This window comes from Loxodonta africana, chromosome 1 (assembly GCF_030014295.1).
Source record: "Loxodonta africana isolate mLoxAfr1 chromosome 1, mLoxAfr1.hap2, whole genome shotgun sequence".
NCBI classification, from domain to species: Eukaryota; Metazoa; Chordata; class Mammalia; order Proboscidea; family Elephantidae; genus Loxodonta; species Loxodonta africana.
The window spans coordinates 229,058,863-229,078,376 of NC_087342.1; the positions used below are offsets into that span (position 1 = coordinate 229,058,863).

General features: G+C 39.5%; 1 protein-coding gene across 8 annotated transcripts in view; it reads left to right on the top strand.

Moving 5' to 3' along the window:
• SYTL3 (synaptotagmin like 3) overlaps nucleotides 1-19,514 on the top strand; it is a 113,057-nt gene that overhangs the window by 76,589 nt on the left and 16,954 nt on the right. For all 8 annotated transcript variants that reach the window (XM_064292838.1, XM_064292832.1, XM_064292845.1 and 5 more), the window contains 2 exons: nucleotides 5,670-5,848; nucleotides 17,949-18,051. In XM_064292838.1, the coding sequence (XP_064148908.1) occupies nucleotides 5,670-5,848; nucleotides 17,949-18,051 (282 nt within the window). The remainder of the gene's footprint in view (nucleotides 1-5,669; nucleotides 5,849-17,948; nucleotides 18,052-19,514) is intronic.

A 19,514-nucleotide genomic window follows, 5' to 3' on the forward strand; every position in this document is an offset into this window, starting at 1 on the left:
TTTTCAAGGAGTAGCTGTGCTCTTAATCACTGTGCCACCAGGTCTCCACCATAAATATTATAGCCTTGGAAATTCTATGCAGCAGTTCTACTCTGTCCTATAAAGCCGCTGTGAGTCAGAATTGACTTGATGGCATCCTAACCCTATGTAGGGTCGCTATGAGTCTGAATCAATAGCAATGGGTTTTAACCCTATGAAACTTTAAAAAAAAAAAAAATTTTTTTTTTTTTTTTTTGACTTTACCCTGGTGGTGTAGTGGTTAAGTGCTATGGCTGCTAACCAAAAGGTTGGCAGTTCAAACCTGCCAGGCGCTCCTTGGAAACTCCATGGGGCAGTTCTACTCTGTCTTATAGGGTCGCTATGAGTCGCAATCGACTCGATGGCACTGGGTTTGGTTTTTGGTTTTGTAACTTTCGGTAAGTGACTAACCCACTGGAGTTTAGTTTCCTCGTCTGTCTCATGGGGATAACAGCTATCATTGCCTATTTCACAGAGTTGTGGAACTCAAGTGCTGTTACACGTAATAATAATAAAAAATAGTTACCATTTATTAAGTGCTTCTTATGGATCAGGCACTGGTCTAGGAACCTTACATACATTATTGTACTCAATGTTTATAACAACCCTATGAGACTTGCCTTTTCTATCTTTCTATATGGCCAATTTTTGTAAATTCTCTATAATACTTGAAGAGATTCTATAATCCGAAGTGTTGGGAGAAATGTTTTATGTATGTCATTAGGCCAGATCTGTTAATTGTGCTGTTTTAAAATGATCTGTATCTTTTCTGGAAACCCTGGCGGTGTAGTGGTTAAGTGCTACAGCTGCTAATCAATAGGCTGGCAGTTCAAATCCACCAGGCGCTCCTCGGAAACCCTGTGGGGCAGTTCTACTCTGTCCTATAGGGTCGCTATGAGTTGGAATCGACTCAACGGCAGTGGGTTGGGTTTTGGTTTATATCTTTTCTGATAACTTTTTTTTTTTTTAATCGGTTTGTTCTACCATTATTGAGAATAGTTAAAATCCCTGTAGATTTATCTATTTCTCTTTTAGGTTCTGTCATTTTTTCCTTTATTTATGTTAAGCCAATGTCATTAATTTAGAGTGGTTACCTCTCTCAAGTATATTGACCATTTTGTAATTATCAAATGTTTTTCTTTGTCTTTAATAACGTTTCTTGAGTCAAAAATCTACTTTGTCTGGTGTTATTATAGTTACATTGCTTTCTTTTGGTTAATGTTTGCATGGTATATTGTTTTCCATCCTTCTATTCCTACTTTTCTATATACTTATATTTAAACTGTCTCTTTTAAGCAGCATATATAGTTGGATTTTTTAAAAATCCATTCTGACAATCCTTGCCTTTTTTGTAATAATATTTTTTTTTTTCTAATTGTAATTACTGAGATATTTGGCTTTAAATCTATTAGCTTATCTACTTGGTTTCTATTTTGTCTATTATCTATTTGTGGTCTACTTTTCCTCCTGCCCTATATTTCTTTCCCCTTCCCCACTTCCTGTCATTGCTTCTTTTAGATTAATCAAATCTTCTGGCTTCTATCATTTGTTGAGAAGTAAATTGATAAGTCTTGTTTCCTCCGTCAAAGGTAATATCTTTTTTTCCCTGGCTGCCTTTAAGATTTTCTTTTTGTCTTTGATTTTCAGAAATTTTACTATGCTGTGTCTATATATGGTTTTATTTTTTTAATGGTTTCCTACATGGGATTCATAGAGCTTCTTAAAACTGTGGTTTATTGTCTCTTGTCAGTCTTGGAAAATTCTTGGCCAGTATCTCTTCAAATATACCTTCTGCCTCATTTTCTCTCTTTGTGGGACTCCAAATATGTATTGTACTTTTCCAAAGGGTATATTTATCTTATACGCTTTTCTGTATTTTTCATTCATCTTTTTCTCTGTGCATCATTCTAGATATTTTCTACTGACCTATCTTCCAGTTCACCAATTCTCCTGTCAGCTGTGTCATCTGTTAAATCAATCTGTGGAGCTCTTCACTTCATTTACTGTATTTTCTAGGTTTTAATTATTATTATTTTATATATTCTATTTCTTTGGAGACATTCTCCAACTCGTTCTTTATTTTCTTGACCATATTGATCACAGCTATTTTAAAGTACGTGTCTTATATTTCCTATATCTGAATCACCCACGGGTCAGTTTTTATTGTCTTTTTTATTTTCTTCTTCTATTTTTGGTCGTTTATTTCAGGATCCTACATTTAGAATGAACAACAATCCTGGTTTTCCCAGGACTCCCCTGGTTTTAGCACTTCAAGTCCTGCATCCCAGCAAACCATTCGGTCCTGAAAAAATTGAAACAGCTGGTCACCTTTCAGTACTAGCATATCTGGTAGTTTTTTTTTTTTTTAATTGAATGCTGGGCATTATGTATGAAAAAAAACTCTAGGGGTAAATTGAGGCTCAAGAAGATGCTATGTTCCTCCAGAGAATATTTACTTTTTTTTTTTTTAATTTTTATTGTGCTTTAGGTGAAAGTTTACAAGTCAAGTTTGTCTCTCATACAAAAATTTATATACACCTTGCTATATACTCCTAGTTGCTCTCCCCCTAATGAGACAGCACATTCCTTCTCTCCACCCTGTATTCCCCATGTCCATTCAGCCAGCTTCTGTCCCCCTCGGCCTTCACATTTCCTCTCCAGACAGGAGCTGCCCACGTAGTCTCATGTGTCTGCTTGATCCAAGAAGCTCACTCCTCACCAGTATCATTTTCTATCTTATACTCCAGTCCAATCCCTGTCTGAAGAGTTGGCTTTGGGAATGGTTCCTATCTTAGGCTAACAGAAGGTCTGGGGACCATGACCTCCAGGGTCCTTCTAGTCACAGTCAGACCATCAAGTCTGGTCTTTTTACAAGAATTTGAGGTCTGCATCCCACTGCTCTCCTGCTCCTTCAGGGATTCTCTGTTGTGTTCCCTGTCATGGCAGTCATCGGTTATAGCCAGGCACCATCTAGTTCTTCTGGTCTCAGGCTGATGTAGTCTCTGATTTATGTGGCTCTTTCTGTCTCTTGGTCTCATAATTACCTTGTGTCTTTGGTGTTCTTCATTCTCCTTTGTTCCATGTGGATTGAGACCAATTGGTGTATCTTAGATGGCCACTTGCTAGCGTTTAAGACTCCAGACACCACTCTCCAAAACGGGATGCAGAATGTTTTCTTAATAGACTTTATTATGCCAACTGACCTATATGTCCCCTGAAACCATGGTCCCCAAACCCCTGCCTCTGCTGCGCTGGCCTTTGAAGCATTCAGTTTATTCAGGAAACTTCTTTGCTTTTGGTCTAGTCCACTTGTGCTGACCCAGGGAGGATTTAGTTTTGCCTTCAGCAAGCATCTAGGGTAGGAACAAATCATCTTAATCCAATATGGGACTGAGATAATTCAAAGCTGGGTTTCAGTCTTTTTGGGGACTGTTCCATTTTCAGTTGACTCTTACTGCTAGGAAGAAACTCATTAGGGGTTTTCCAGCTGATAGACTGAATATTTACCAAGCCTGTATGTGCTGGTCCTGAACTCCTTTTTTTTTTCCCTCCTTTTTGTTGTTGTGTGCCTTTGAGTCAATTCCGATTCATAGCCACCCTATAGGATAGAGTAGAACTGCCCCGTAGGATTTCCAAGGAGTGGCTGGTAGATTCGAACTGCCAAGCTTTTAGTTAGCAGCCTGAGTTCTTAACCACTTCACCACCAGGGCTCCTTTTTCTCTCTAGTACCATTAATTTGTGGAGCTCTTTATTTCAGTAACCTTATTTTCTAGGTTTTTTTTTTTTTTTAATTATCATATATTCTAGTTATTTGGAGAAACTCTCCAACTTGTCCCTTATTTTCTTGACCATATTGATCACAGTTATTTTAAAGGTCATGTCCTATATTGCCTATATCTGTATCATCTGTGGGTCTGTTTTTATTGTCTTTTTTTTTTTTCTTTCTATTTTTGGCCATTTATTTCTGGATTCTATGAAACTTCTGAAAGCATTCTTCAGCTTCTCAGCCTGTCAGATATAGCTTCCAATTCAGCAAATACCTTGAGGGGGAAGCAGCGTCTTGCATTAGTCTCACCTCAGTGCATTTTTCTTTTCTCTGGGATCTTTGCACCTCAAGTTCCAGGTGCCTTCCCAATTTTGTCTGACTGCTAAAAACTTTGTTCATTTTCTGAGCCCCTTGCTGCTTCTTTTAGCTTGACTTGCCAGGTTTTCAGCCCTGTGCTACTCTAGAGACTGACAAATGCCTCAAAGGGGGGAAGCAGATCAGGTCAGGCTTTTCTCAAGATGCTTCTCTTCTCTTCAGGATCGTAGACCCTTGCCTTCTGGCTATCTTGGTAGCTCTGGACCATTTTGAAACACTTTGGTTTTTCAATTCAGCTTTTCTAATTGTTAGGAGCAGAAGAGTTGGCCTAATACAGTTTAGTCTGACAGAACCAGAAGTGAAGTCCCAGGGGAGCGCCATTTTAATTATCAGAATTTTTCAGCACCTTTATTTGTTTACATCGTTCTTTTCCCAAGCAACTCACATGTTTTGCTATGCTCCCTGCTGTTATCTTCTATCTTTACCTTTTTGTACCTCGCTCATTCATGCCCTTTCACCACTTCCTGCATTTTTGAATGTGTAAAATGTAAGAATTATTTTCCATTCAAACACTTGCGTGGGTGTTGGCAGATGACGTTTTTCAGAACCAGTGACTGCGTACAGGGAAACTGGTTGCTTTCCTGGCAGTAGATAATTCTGGCTTTCTTCCCTCTGTCGAGTTGGTTTTGTTTTGTTTTGAATCTCTCTTTGCTGGTCCTGACCCTTTGCCCTAGGTTTTCTCGTTAGTTTCTTTTCAGGACATTTCACAGTGCAAAGGAACTAGCTGGGAAGTGGTAGTGGAAATCAGTTAGGCTTCTCTGTTTTACTAACGTCAGCACTGAGATTAGTTGCATGCAAATAGTGGCAAATATTTAAGTGAATTTAATAGTGAGGTTGTTAATTTTGTCCTTTAGGCCCTGGCAGTCTGTGCTACTTATCTGCATTATCTAATCTTGGAATGCCCTATGACGGTTTTGTTGTTTTCCATTTTAGATAGCCATAAAAATTTAAACACAATATATAAAGTTACCATGACTGCACACTTTACAGCCCTTATTTCACTAACCCTTCATCATAACCCTATGATATCAGTATTATTTTTTCCATTTAGACTTTGACACAGCTCGTAAGTAGCAGAACCAGAATATGAATCCAGTTGATCTGGTTCCCAGTCACAGGCACTTAGCCGCCATGCTATGTGCTTTCCATGAGGCTCTCCCTGCCGTGGATATTATCTGCCCTCCTGAGTGTTATCTTTGCAGACTTGCACTGGAGATGTTGCACTTCATCACAAGTGATTCACGTTAAAGAACGAGATTGTGTAAACTTTATTGCTAGGCAAAGACCATATCTGGGTAAGACAAGGCTTTCTCGGGGCTCCCCATTTCCATAGGATGGAGTATGTGCTAACTTGTTTGGCAAAGTACAATCTGGTGGATTATTAACTTCATGTGAGTCGGGATGCATACACTGTGTTAATTTTTTTTTTTTTGATATCATGAAAATAGAAGTGCAAGTAAAAAGCGGTTAACTTGAAGTAATTTCTTGTCTCTGTCATTTTTCATTTCAGGGGAGTTTAATTAGCATTAACAGCACTTGTACAGAGATGGGTAATTTTGACAACGCTAATGTCACTGGAGAAATAGAATTTGCCATTCGTTATTGCTTCAAAACCCATTCTTTAGAAATCTGCATCAAGGCCTGTAAGAACCTTGCCTACGGAGAGGAAAAGAAAAAAAAGTGCAATCCGTAAGTTTTCTCTCTCTCTCTTTTTTTTTCTTAGTTTTAATTTAGATGATAGACATATTGGTTCTAATTTCATATGGAAATGCAAAAGTCAAAGAATGACCAAGACAATTGTAAAAGAGAGCAAAAACAAAGTCTTACTTCAAGAATTATTATAAAGCTTTTACTGACGCATGGACAGACAAACAGATCAATACAGCAGAATCAAAAGTGCAGATACAGACTCTGGCATATCTGGGAACCTAAGTCGGAATCAACTCAACAGCAACGGGCATATATGGGAACCCGGGTGGCACAGTGGTTAAGAGTTCAGGCTGCTAACCAAAAGGTCAGTACTTCAAATCTACCAGCTGCTCCTTGGAAACACTATGGGGTAGTTCTACCGTGTCCTGTAGGATCACTATTAGTCGGAATCCACTCGACGGCAATGGGTTTGGGTTTTTTTTTTTAATATGATCAAGAGGCCATTAAAAACCTTTGGGGAAAATGATGGGCTTCAATAAACGGTGTTGGAAAATTTGACATTCCATATATGAAAAATAAAATTAGAATCTTGTTTCACGTAATCCATAAACAAATTATAGATGGGAAACAGTGTGTCACTGTTACGTTAATGTGCATTTCCCTGATTACTAACAAGGCTGACCAACTTTTCACACACCCGTTAGCCACTTAGGTTGCCCTTGCTATGAATTTCTTGTTCAAATCCTTTGCACATTTTCCTATTGGACTGTTTGTCACTTTCTCATTTGTTTACAGGATTTTTTTTGTTTTAATTGTTTCGAATGCAAACTCTTCCTTGTTTATATGTATTTTAATTATCTTCTCCTAATATGTTACTTGTTTGTGATGACCTTGTTGTTGTTGCTGTTGTGTGCTGTCAAGTCAACCCTGACTCATGGCAATCCTATGTGACACAGCAGAATTACCCCACAGGGTTTCCTAAATGATAATCGTTATGGGAGCAGATCGCCAGGTCTTTTCTTCCGTGGAGCCACTGGTGGGTTCAAACTGCTGACCTTTCAGTTAGCAGACGAGTGCTTAACCATTGTGCTACCGGGGCTCCTTGTGATGATTTTACTTGTAGAAAATTTTATAATGTCAAATTTATCAAATTTTTCCTATTAAAAATCTCTGCTTTCTTCACCCCAACATTGCTGGCACTAATAAAAAAAAACACAGAAAATAACAAATGTTGGAGAGGTTACCGGGAGATTGGAGTTCTTATGCATTGCTGGTGGGAATGTAAAATGATACAATCACTATGGAAAACAATATGATGCCTCCTTAGAAGTCTAGAAATAGAAATACCATATGATCCAGCAACCCCACTCCTATGAATGTATCCTAGAGAAGTAAGAGCTGTCACACAAATAGACATACGCACACCATGTTCATTGCGGCATTATTCACAATAGCAAAAAGACGGAAACAACCTAAGTGCCCATCGATAGATGAATGGATAAACAAATTATGGTACATACACACAATGGAGTATTACCCAACGATAAAGAACAATGATACAGCCACAAAACATCTTACAACATTGGATGAATCTGGAGGACATTATGCTGGGTGAAATAACTCAATCATGAAAAGACGAGTATTGTACGAGACCACTATTATAAAAACCCAAGAAAAGATTTACACTCAGAAAAAAGAAAAAAAAAATCCTTTGATGGTTATGAGGGACAGAAGGGTTCGGGAGGGAAAATCACTAACGAGTGTTAACTTTGGTGAAGGGAAAGACAACACACAATATAAGGGAAGTCAATACAACTTAACCAAGGCAAAGTCATTGATGATTCCTTGACACTTCCAAACACGTTGAGGAACTGAATTACTGGGGTTGCGGGCTGGGGACCAAGGTCTTGGGGGACATCTAGGTCAATTGGCATAACGTAGTTCATAAAGAAAATGTTCTACGTGCTACCTTTTTGAGTAATGTCTGGGGTCTTAAAAGCTCGAGAGCAGCCATCTGAGATACATCTATTGGTCCCATCAGGTTTAGAGCAAAGGGGAATAAAAAAACCAAAGACACATGGAAAATATTAGTCTAAAGGACTAATGGACAACATGAACCACAGCTCCCACCAGCCTGGGCCCAGAATGCTGACACATTACAGGGATTGCGACTAATGTCACAACACAATTTGTGTATACCATTTTTAAATGAAAAAAAAAAAACAACGCTGCTTTTTGTGTTAGTAGACAAACTGCTATGACACCTAAAGTTATGTTGTTAGGTGCTGTCAAGTCAGTTCCAACTCATAGCAACACTACGTACCACAAAATGAAATACTGCCTGGTCCTGCGTCATCCTCACAATCATTGTTATGCTTGAGCCCATTGTTGCAGTCACTGTGTCAGTCCATCTCATTGAGGGTCTTCCTCTTTTCTGCTGACCCTGTACTTTACCAAGCATGATGTCCTTCTTCAGGGTCTGAACCCTCCTGATAACATGTCCAAAGTATGTAAGATGCAGTCTTGCCATCCTTGGTTCTAAGGAGCATTCTGGTTGTACTCCCTCCAAGACAGTTTTGTTCGTTCTTTTGGCAGCCCATGGTATATTCAATATTCTTCACCAACACCACAATTCAAAGGCTTCAGTTTTTCTTCAGTCTTGTTACTCATTGTCCAGCTTTCACATGCATATGATGTGATTGAAAATACCACAGCTTGGGTCAGGCACATCTTAGTCTTCAAGGTAACATCTTTGCTTTTCAACACTTTAAAGAGGTCCTTTGCAGCAGATTTGCCCAATGTGAGGCGTCTTTTGATTTCTTGACTGCTGCTTCCATGGCTGTTGATTGTGGATCCAAGTAAAATGAAATCCTTGACAACTTCAATCTTTCCTGTGTTTATCATAATATTGCTTATTGTTCCAGTTATGAGGATTTTCGTCTTCTTTATATTGAGGTGTAATCCATACTGAAGGCTCTGGTGTTTGATCTTCATCAATAAGTGCTTCAAGTTCTCTTCACTTTCAGCAAGCAAGGTTGTGTCTTCTGTATAATGCAGGTTGTTAATGAGTCTTCCTCCAATCCTTTGCCCGGTTCGTCATATAGTCCAGCTTCTCAGATTATTTGTTCAGCATACAGGTTAAATAGGTGTGGTGAAAGGATACAACCCTGACACACACCTTTCCTGACTTTAAACCATGCAGTATCCCCTTGTTATGCCTGAACAACTGCAAATATCCATTAATAATTAGAACGTGGAATGTACAAAGCATGAACTTAGGAAAATTGGAAATCATCAAAAATGAAATGGAATGTATAAAATTCGATATCCTAGGCATTAGTGAACTGAAGTGGACTGGCATTGGCCATTTTGAATTGAACAATCATATGGTATACTATGCCAGAAATGAGAGCTTTAAGAGGAATGGTGTTGTATTCATTGTCAAAAAAAATTTCAAGATCTATCCTGAAGTACGATGCTGTCAGTGATAGGATAATATCCATATGCCCACAGGGAAGACCAGTTAATACGACTATTATTCAAATTTACACACCAACTACTAAGGCCAAAGATGAAAAAAATTGAAGATTTTTATTAGCTTCTGCAGTCCGAAATTGACTGAACATGCAACCAGGATGCATTGATAATTACTGGTGATTGAAATACAAAAGCTGGAAACAAAGAAGAAGGATTGATAGCTGGAAAATATGACCTTGGTGATAGAAACAATGCGGGAGATTGCATGATAGAATTTTGCAAGACCAATGACTTTTTCATTTCAAATACTTTTCTTCACCAACATAAATGGCAACTGTACACATGGACCTCGCCAGATGGAGCACACAGGAATCAAATCGACTATATCTGTGGAAAGACAATGCAAAAGCTCAACATCATCAGTCAGAACAAGGTCAGGGGCCTACTGTGGAAAAGACCATCAATTGCTCACATGCAAGTTCAAGTTGAAACTGAAGAAAATTAGAAGACCATGAAAGCCAAAGTATGACCTTGAGTATATCCCACCTGAATTTAGAGGCCATCTCAAGAATAGATTTGATGCATTGAACACTAATGACCAAAGACCAGATGAGTTGTGGAATGACATCAAGGATATCATACATGAAGAAAACAAGAGGTTATTGAAGAGACAGGAAAGAAAGAAAAGACCAAGAAGGATGTCAGAGGAGACTCTGAAACTTGCTCTTAAACGTCAGGCAGCTAAAGCAAAAGGAAGAAATGATGTAGTCAGGATTGAATGAAAGACTTCAAAGGGTGGCTCGAGAAGACAAACTTAAGTATAATAATGACATGTACAAAGAGCTAGAGATAGAAAACCAAAAGGGAAGAACACACTTGGCACTTCTCAAACTCAATGAACTGAAGAAAAAATTCAAGTCTCGAGTTGCAATAGTAAGGGATTCTATGGGGAAAATATTAAACAATGCAGGAAGCATCAAAAGAAGATAGAAGGAATACACAGTGTTACACCAAAAAGAGTTTGTTGACATTCAACCATTTCAAGAGGTAGCATATGATCAGGAACCAACAGTGCAGAAGGAAGAATTCCAAGCTGCACTGAAGGCACTGGCAAAAAACAAGGCTCCAGGAATTTATGGAATATCAATTGAGATGTTTCAACAAACAGATGCAGTGCTCAAAGTGTTCACTTGTCTATGCCAAGAAATTTGGAAGACAGCTTCCTGGCCAACTGATTGGAAGACATGTGTATTTATGCCTATTCCCAAGAAAAGTGACCCAACCAAATGTGGAAATTGTTAAACAATATCATTAATATCACATACAAGCAAAATTTTGCTGAAGATCATTCAAAACCTGCTGGAACAGTGTATCGACAGGGAACTGCCAGAAATTCAGGCCTGATTCAGAAAAGGACGTGGAACCAGAGATATCATTGCTCATATCAGATGGATCCTGGCTGAAAGCAGAGAAAACCAGAAGGATGCTTACCTGTGTTTTAATGACTATGCAAAGGCATTCGACTGTGTGGATCATACCAAATTATGGATAACATTGTGAAGAATGGCAATTCCAGAACCTAAAGGTTATAAATACATTTTTCTCACTTTTCTTGTAATCGAGTTTTTATTATTCACACTTAGATCCTTGTACATTAGATCTGGAATTGATTTTCTGTGTATGGATTAAGGCAGGGACCTTATTTTTGCCTTTTTTCCTACATGGAAAGTTTTTAGCACGTTCTTTAATTACCAACTAGGGAGTAATGGTGGGAAAATGAAAGGATTATTGATCCAATCAAATTGTCCTCTGCTCTGAAGAGTGCTGGAAATGATAAATTAAAATATTTTCTGATCTCTTAATTTCTTTTAAAATTTGACTATTGAAAGAAAAAATAACAATGAAAAATAATAACAATGTATCATAGGGCTTATTACACATGGAAAAGTAAAATGTATGACGATAATAACACAAGGTCAGGAGGGGTTAATGGAGCTATATCATTTTAAGATTCTTACATTATATTTGAAATGGTATAATATTGACTCAAAGTAGAATTGGAGAAGGTAAGGAAAAAGAAGAAAATGCGTACTGTAATTCCTAGAATGACCACTGAAAAATAAAACAATGAAGTAGGGCTAAAATGTCAATAACCAAAACAAATCTGTTGCTGTTGAGTTGATTCTGACTCATAGCAACCTTATAGGACAGGCTAGAGCTGTCCCATACAGTTTCCAAGGAGTGGCTGGTGGAGTCGAAACTGCTGACCTTTTGGTTAGCAGCCAAGCTCTTATTCACTGCACCACCAGGAGTCCAAAATGTGAATAACAAATAAAAAAAGAGGAGATAAAATGAATTTTAAAATTCTATTAAATGAAAAGCGGGTTGAAAAGAAAGAAAAGAGGAACAAAAAACAGATGTAACAAATAAAAAAAAAAAATAGAACATCTCATACTTAAACCCAAACTTATCAGTAATTATATTAAATGTAAGTGAACAAATGTTGTTGTTGTTCTTAGGTGCCATTAAGTCGGTTCCGACTCAGGCAACCCTATGCACAACAGAACGAAATACTGCCCAGTCCTGTGCCATCCTCAAAATCGTTGTTATGCTTGAGCTCATTGTTGCAGCCACTGTGTCAATCCACCTTGTTGAGGGTCTTCCTCTTTTCTGCTGACCCTGTACTCTGCCAAGCGTGATGTCCTTCTCCAGGGACTGATCCCTCCTGACAACATGTCCGAAGTATGTAAGATGCAGTCTCCCCATCCTTGCTTCTAAGGAGCGTTCTGGTTGTACTTCTTCCAAGACAGATTTGTTCGTTCTTTTGGCAGTCCAACACCACAATTCAAAGGCATCAACTCTTCTTCAGTCTTCTTTATTCATTGTCCAGCTTTCACAGGCATATGATGCGATTGAAAATACCATGGCTTGGGTCAGGCGCACCTTAGTCTTCAGGGTGACATCTTTGCTCTTCAACACTTTGAAGAGGTCCTTTGCAGCAGATTTGCCCAATGCAATGTGTCTTTTGATTTCTTGACTGCTGCTTCCATGGCTGTTGATTGTGGATCCAAGTAAAATGAAATCCTTGACAACTTCGATCTTTTCTCCGTTTATCATGATGTTGCTCATTGGTCCAGTTGTGAGGATTTTTGTTTTCTTTATGTTGAGGTGCAGTCCATACTGAAGGCTGTGGTCTTTGATCTTCATTAGTAAGTGCTTCAAGTCCTCTTCACTTTCAGCAAGCAAGGTTGTGTCATCTGCATAACACAGGTTGTTAATGAGTCTTCCTCCAATCCTGATGCCCCGTTCTTCTTCATTTAGTCAAGCTTCTCCTATTATTTGTTCAGCATACGGATTAAATAGGTATGGTGAAAGAATACAACCCTGACACACACCTTTCCTGACTTAAACCACACAGTATCCCCTTGTTCTGTCTGAACAACTGCCTCTTGATCCATGTAAAGGTTCCTCATGAGCACAATTAAGTATTCTGCAATTCCCATTTAACCCAATGTTACCCATAATTTGTTATGATCCACACAGTCGAATGCCTTTGCGTAGTCAATAAAACACAGGTAAACATCTTTCTGGTATTCTCTGCTTTCAGCCAGGATCCATCTGACATCAGCAATGATATCCCTGGTTCCACGTCCTCTTTTGAAACTGGCCTGAATTTCTGGCAGTTCCGTGTTGATATACTGCTGCAGCCGCTTTTGAATGATCTTCAGCAAAATTTTGCTTGCGTGTGATATTAATGATATTGTTCTATAATTTGCACATTCGGTTGGATCACCTTTCTTGGGAATAGGCATAAATATGGATCTCTTGCAGTCAGTTGGCCAGGAAGCTGTCTTCCATATTTCTTGGCATAGACAAGTGAGCACCTGCAGTGATGCATCTGTTTGTTGAAACACCTCAATTGATATTTCATCAATTTCTAGAGCCTTGTTTTTCGCCAATGCCTTCAGAGCAGCTTGGACTTCTTCCTTCAGTACCATCAGTTCTTGATCATATTCTACCTCTTGAAATGGTTGAATATCAACTAATTCTTTTTGGTATAATGACTCTGTGTATTCCTTCCATCTTCTTTTGATGCTTCCTGCATCGTTTAATGTCTTCCCCATGGAATCCTTCACTACTGCAACTCGGGGCTTGAATTTTTTCTTCAGTTCTTTCAGCTTGAGAAATGCCGAGCGTGTTCTTCCCTTTTGGTTTTCCATCTCCAGCTCTTTGCATGTGTCATGATAATACTTTACTTTGTCTTCTTGAGAGGTCCTTTGAAATCTCCTGTTCAGTTCATTTACTTCATCAATTCTTCCTTTTGCTTTAGCTGCTCAATGGTCAAGAGCAAGTTTCAGAGTCTCCTCTGACATCCATCTTGGTCTTTTCTTTCTTTCCTGTCTTTTCAGTGACCTCTTGCTTTCTTCAAGGATGATGTCCTTGATGTCATTCCACAATTCGTCTGGTCTTCGGTCACTAGTGTTCAATGCATCAAATCTATTCTTGAGATGGCCTCTAAATTCAGGTGAGATATACTCAAGGTCATATTTTGGCTCTCATGGACTTGCTCTGATTTTCTTCAGTGTCAGCTTGAACTTGCATGTGAGCAATTGATGGTCTTTTCCACAGTCAGCCCCTGGCCTTATTCTGACTGATGATATTGAGCTTTTCCATCGTCTCTTTCCACAGATGTAGTCAATTTGATTTCTGTGTGTTCCATCTGGTGAGGTCCATGTGTATAGTTGCCGTTTATGTTGGTGAAAAAAGGTATTTGCAATGAAGAAGTTGTTGGTCTTGCAAAATTCTATCATGCAATCTCCCGCATTGTTTCTATCACCAAAGCTGTATTTTGCACCTATTGATCCTTCTTCTTTGTTTCCAACTTTCATATTCCAATCGCCAGTAATTATCAATGCATCTTGATTGTATGTTCGATCAATTTCAGACTTCAGCAGCTGATCGAAATCTTCTATTTCTTCAACTTTGACCCTAGTGGTTGGTGGGTAAATTTGAATAATAGTCGTATTAACTGGTCTTCCTTATAAAAAAAAAAAATTTTTTTTAAATAGCTGTGTGGATATTATCCTATCACTGATAGCGTTGTATTTCAGGATACATCTTGAAATGTTTTTTTGACAATGGATGTAACACCATTCCTGTCCAAGTTGCCATTCCCAGCATAGTAGACTATGTGATTGTCTGATTCAAATGGCCAATACCAGTCCATTTCAGCTCACTAATGCCTAGGATATCGATGTTTAGGCGTTCCATTTCATTTTTTGACTACTTGCAATTTTCCTAGATTCATACTTCATACATTCCAGGTTCCAATTATTAATTGATGTTTGCAGCTGTTTCTTCTCATTTTGAGTCATGCCACATCAGCAAAAGAAGGTCCCAAAAGCTTTACTCCATCCACGTCATTAAGGTCTACCCTACTTTGAGTAGGTAGCTCTTCCCCAGTCATCTTTTGAGTGCCTTCCAACCTGGAGGGCTCATCTTCCAGCACTATATCAGACAGTGTTGCACAGTTATTCATAAGGTTTTCACTTGCTAGTGCTTTTCAGAAGTAGACTGCTGGGTCCTTCTTCCTAGTCCATCTTAGTTTGGAAGCTCAGCTGAAACCTGTCCTCCATGGGTGACCCTGCTGGTATCTGAATACCGGTAGCATAGCTTCCAGCATCACAGCAACATGCAAGCCCCCACAGTACGACAAACTGACAGACACGTGGGGGAAAGGAACAAATACTTCAATTAAAAGGCAGAGATTGTCAGACTAAATCTAAATGTGAGACTCACCTATATGCTGTTTACAAGAAACACATTTCAAATAAAAAGACACAGGTTAAAAGTAAAAATATGGAAAAAGATATATCATATAATCATAAATAAGATAGCTGGAGTGGTTATACTAGTATAAAAAAACGCATATTTTAGGACAAGAAGTATTACCAGAGATAAAGCAGGGCATGTCATAATGATAAAAGGGTCAATAGTCCTTGGAGAAAACATAGCAATCCTAAGTGTGTATGTACCTAAAACAATGTCAGCAATCATGAAGCAAAAATGGCAGAACTGAATGCATAATTATAGTTGGTTTTAATACCCCTCTTTGATACTGATAGTACACATAGACAAAAAAAAAAAAAAAAGGCTATAGAATAATTGAACAGCACCACCAACCAACCCGATATAATTAACTTTTATAGAACATTATTCACAAAAACTGCAGAATAGCGATTCTTTTCAAGTGCACATGGAACATTCACCAAGATAGACCATAGACTGGACCATAAAACAAGTCACAATGGATTTAAAGGATTGAAATCATTCACAGTATGTCATTTTGACCATAGTAAAGTAAGAAACCAATAACCAAAGGAAAAAAAAAAGTAACCAAAGATATCTGGAAAATTCCCAAATGTTTGGAAGTTAATCAACGCACTTCAAAATATCTTATTGGTCAAGTAAGAAAGCATAAGGAATGATAAATACAAAGTTCAGGATGGTTGTCACTTGATAGGGACAGGATTATGGTAGAGAAGTCATTGTTATATTCTATTTATAATGCTGTGTGGGAGGTACAAGGGTGTGTATTATATTATAATGCTTTAAAATGTATTTATATATACTGTTTTATACGTGTGAGATCTTGTAAGCCAAACTCACTGCTGTCAAGTCAATTCTGACTCATAGTGACCCTATAGGACAAAGTAGAACTGCTCCATAGGGTTTCCAAGGAGCAACTGTTAGATTTAAACTGCTGACCTCTTGGTTAGCAGCCAAATGCTTAACCACTGTACCACCAGGGCAATTTAAGAGTAAATTCACGGTGAGGAATTGGAGACAGTGAGCCTTGAATATTTTTCCAAGAAGCTTGACTTGAAAGGAAGAAGAGGCCTGAACTAGGTATACAGGTGGAACACACATAGAGGGATGGTTATTGCTTTTTTTTCTTTTTTTGCTTTGGGGAAGTTGCACATGTTTCCAGCCTGTAATTGCAGGGTCTGGGCTAGCAGAGGCGTTGCCGTCAATGAAACTGGTGGAGGAAGCAGATGGGGTCATTGTCTTAGAGTTTTCAGAAAAACAACCAGTGAAATGTATGTATGTCTGTATGTGTGTGTGTGCACATATATCTGTACCTATACAGAGGGATTTATTTTAAAGAACTGGCTCCTGTAATTGTGGGAAGCTGGCAAGTCAAAATCTGTAGGCCAGGTAACACGTTAGAGACTGCAGGCTTGTGTCTCAAAATCCGTAGGTCAGGCTATGGGAAAAGTGAAGAGTGAGAGAGTTCTGGCAAAATCTCTACTTACTGTCTGGAAGCAGGACACCCCCTAGGGAAACTCCATTTTGCTCTTAAGGCCTTCAACTGATTGGAGGAGACCACCCATATTATGAAAGGTAATCTGCTTTGTTGTTGTTGTTAGGTGCTGTTGAGTTGGTTCCAACTCATAGTGACTCTAGGTACAACAGAACAAAACACTGCCTGGTCCTGTGCCATCCTCACAGTCATTGCTACGTTTGAGCCCATTGTTGCAGACACTGGATCAATCTGTCTCAGTGAGCGTCTTCCTTTTTTATGCTGACCTTTTACTTCAACAAGCATGATGTCCTTCTTCAGGGACTGGTCCCTCCTGATAATATGTCCAAAGTATGTGAGACAAAGTCTCACCATCCTCTCTTCTAAGGAACATTCTGGCTGTTCTTCTCCCAAGACAAATTTGTTCGTCCTTCTGGTAGTCCATGGTATATTCAATATTCTTCACCAACACCATAATTCAAAGGCATCAATTCTTCTGTGCTCTTCCTTATTTATTGTCCAGCTTTCACATAAATATGAGTTGATTGAAAGCACCGAGGCTTGGGTCAGGCACACCTCAGTCCTTAAATAAATCTGCTTTACTTAGGACCAATTGATTTAGTCACACTTATCTACTTCATTAACAGCAACTAGGCTAATGCTTGACCAAATAACTGGACATCATAGCCTAGCCAAGTTGACATATGAAATTAACCATCACAGTCATTTAGGGGCCAAAGTGGAAGGATTAGCCAAGAACAGTGCAGGAGACATGTTCTTCCTCTAAGCCAAGATTTGAGGGGATGGAGGAGACGTCCACCTCTCAGTTGAGTTACCTGCAGACTCAGCAGTTTCTCCTCCATTTTTCGACGGTCAGGAGGAGTACAATCAAAAAGCAAAGAGTGAGGGCACATGATTTACGTTTCCACTTTTTGTTGTTGTTGGGAATGGTAAGGTAGAGGGTGGGGAAGCTGGCTCATGGCCTCCACATCCAGGAGATTAGACGACTTCGAAGCCCATGGAGCGCTTAGAGCCTCTGGTTGCATGGTCTTCAGCAAATGACAGGTGATGAGAGGATAGATTCTGAGTAGTGCATGAAGAAAGCAAGGGGATGTTCGCATCCCCCAGAGTCAACATTTGGTCAAAGACAGTGTAAATCAGAACTATACCTAGTGCTAACCGTGTTGTCCATGGCCAGTAACACTCATTAGCTTGTTTTATGAAGTCAAATTCACTTTCAGAAGAAGGTTTTGGGCTGGAAGCAGGGTAAAGAAAGCACTGATGTGTGATGTGTGCACTTCCTGAACTCTTTGGCCCCCACTGAGCTTGCTCCTGGTCCTGTCTGCCTTTGTTTACCAGGTATATAAAGATCTACCTGCTGCCTGACAGATCCTCCCAGGGCAAACGCAAGACCAGAGTCCAGAAGAACACAACAGACCCAATCTTTCAGGAGACTCTGAAGGTACTTCCTGGGCAAATATTTATGAGCTGTCCTCCCTGTCCCAGGTTGGGGTGGAGGGGTCAGAGTCAAGCGGATGGACTTTTCCAAGTCTTGGGTCAGTTAAACATAAGTGCAGACACCTCTATATTTCTGCAGGCCCCTGTCAATCAGTGGCAAGTAGGTAGAAAAGAAATTTCTGCCTTCGTCAAGGAAAAGCACAGAGTTGGCTGTACTAAGAATGGCTTTTGATTAATGATTTCTGGGAAAACGTTTAAAAAGAATTCAACAGCCTCTCTCAGACTAACAACTGGGCACAGGGTAATTTTAAAAACCAGGTTGTCCTGTTGAATTTTTATGACTACCGGAGAGGTATTCTGAGTAGTATGGACTACTAACGCATTGCCATGGAGTTGATTCCAACTCATAGCAACCCTATAGAACAGAGAAAACCTGCCCCATAAGGTTTCCTAGGCTGTAATCTTTACTGGGAAACCCTGGTGGTGTAGTGGTTAAGTGCTACAGCTTCTAACCAAGAGGTCGGCAGTTCAAATCTGCCAGGTGCTCCTTGCAAACTCTATGGGGCAGTTCTACTCTGTCCTGTAGGGTCGCTATGAGTCAGAGTCAACTCAACGGCAGTGGGTTTGGTTTTTGTTTTGGTAATCTTTATGGGAGCAGACTGCCACATCTTTCTCCCACGCAGTGGCTGGTGGGTTCAAACTGTCGACCTTTCGGTTAGTAGCCGAGTGCTTAACCGTTGTGCCACCAGGGCTCCTTAGCTCCACCACAGAGTTAGTATCTTCTAAAAAGTGCTCCTTTATTGTAATATCTGGCAGACCCAGTTTGCTTGTGATTTTATGGAAAAAAAAAAAAAAAAGGAAACCCTGGTGGCGGAGTGATTAAGTGCTGCGGCTTGTAACCAAGAGGTCAGCAGTTCAAATCTGCCAGGCGCTCCTTGGAAACTCTATGGGTCAGCTCTACTCTGTTCTATACAGTCCCTATGAGTCGGAATTTACTTGATGGCAAGGGGTTTGGTGTTTTTGGTTTTATAAAAAAAAAAAAAAATTGTTATGAAAAGCTGTTTGGATTTTTCACTTCCTTGGGTATTAAAGAAGTATGGCTTGTTTTAGGGCAGAGGTGGGGAGGGGCTGCATGGCTCCCTGATTTAGGGGGAGAGCTGGAACTAATGCCTGGCTTGTGCAGACAGCTGGCTGGAGGACAGCAGGCAGATACATGGAGACACCCAGCGAAGGCTGGGCAGCCCAGGGTCCCATAATCTCAGCCTGCCAAGGGAGAGAGAGGGCTTGTGGTCTTTCTTGGTGAGTTGAGGCATTTATGAGCTTCAAGCCAGGGGCCTTCCAGGCAGCCAGCATGAGAGCCCTGAGTTTGTGAAATAATAATAGCTATTGTTGCAAGTGCTCTTACAGCAGCCAAGTACTTTCTATACTCTTTAAGTGTTAGAATTCTTATTTCCCAGTGGGGAAACT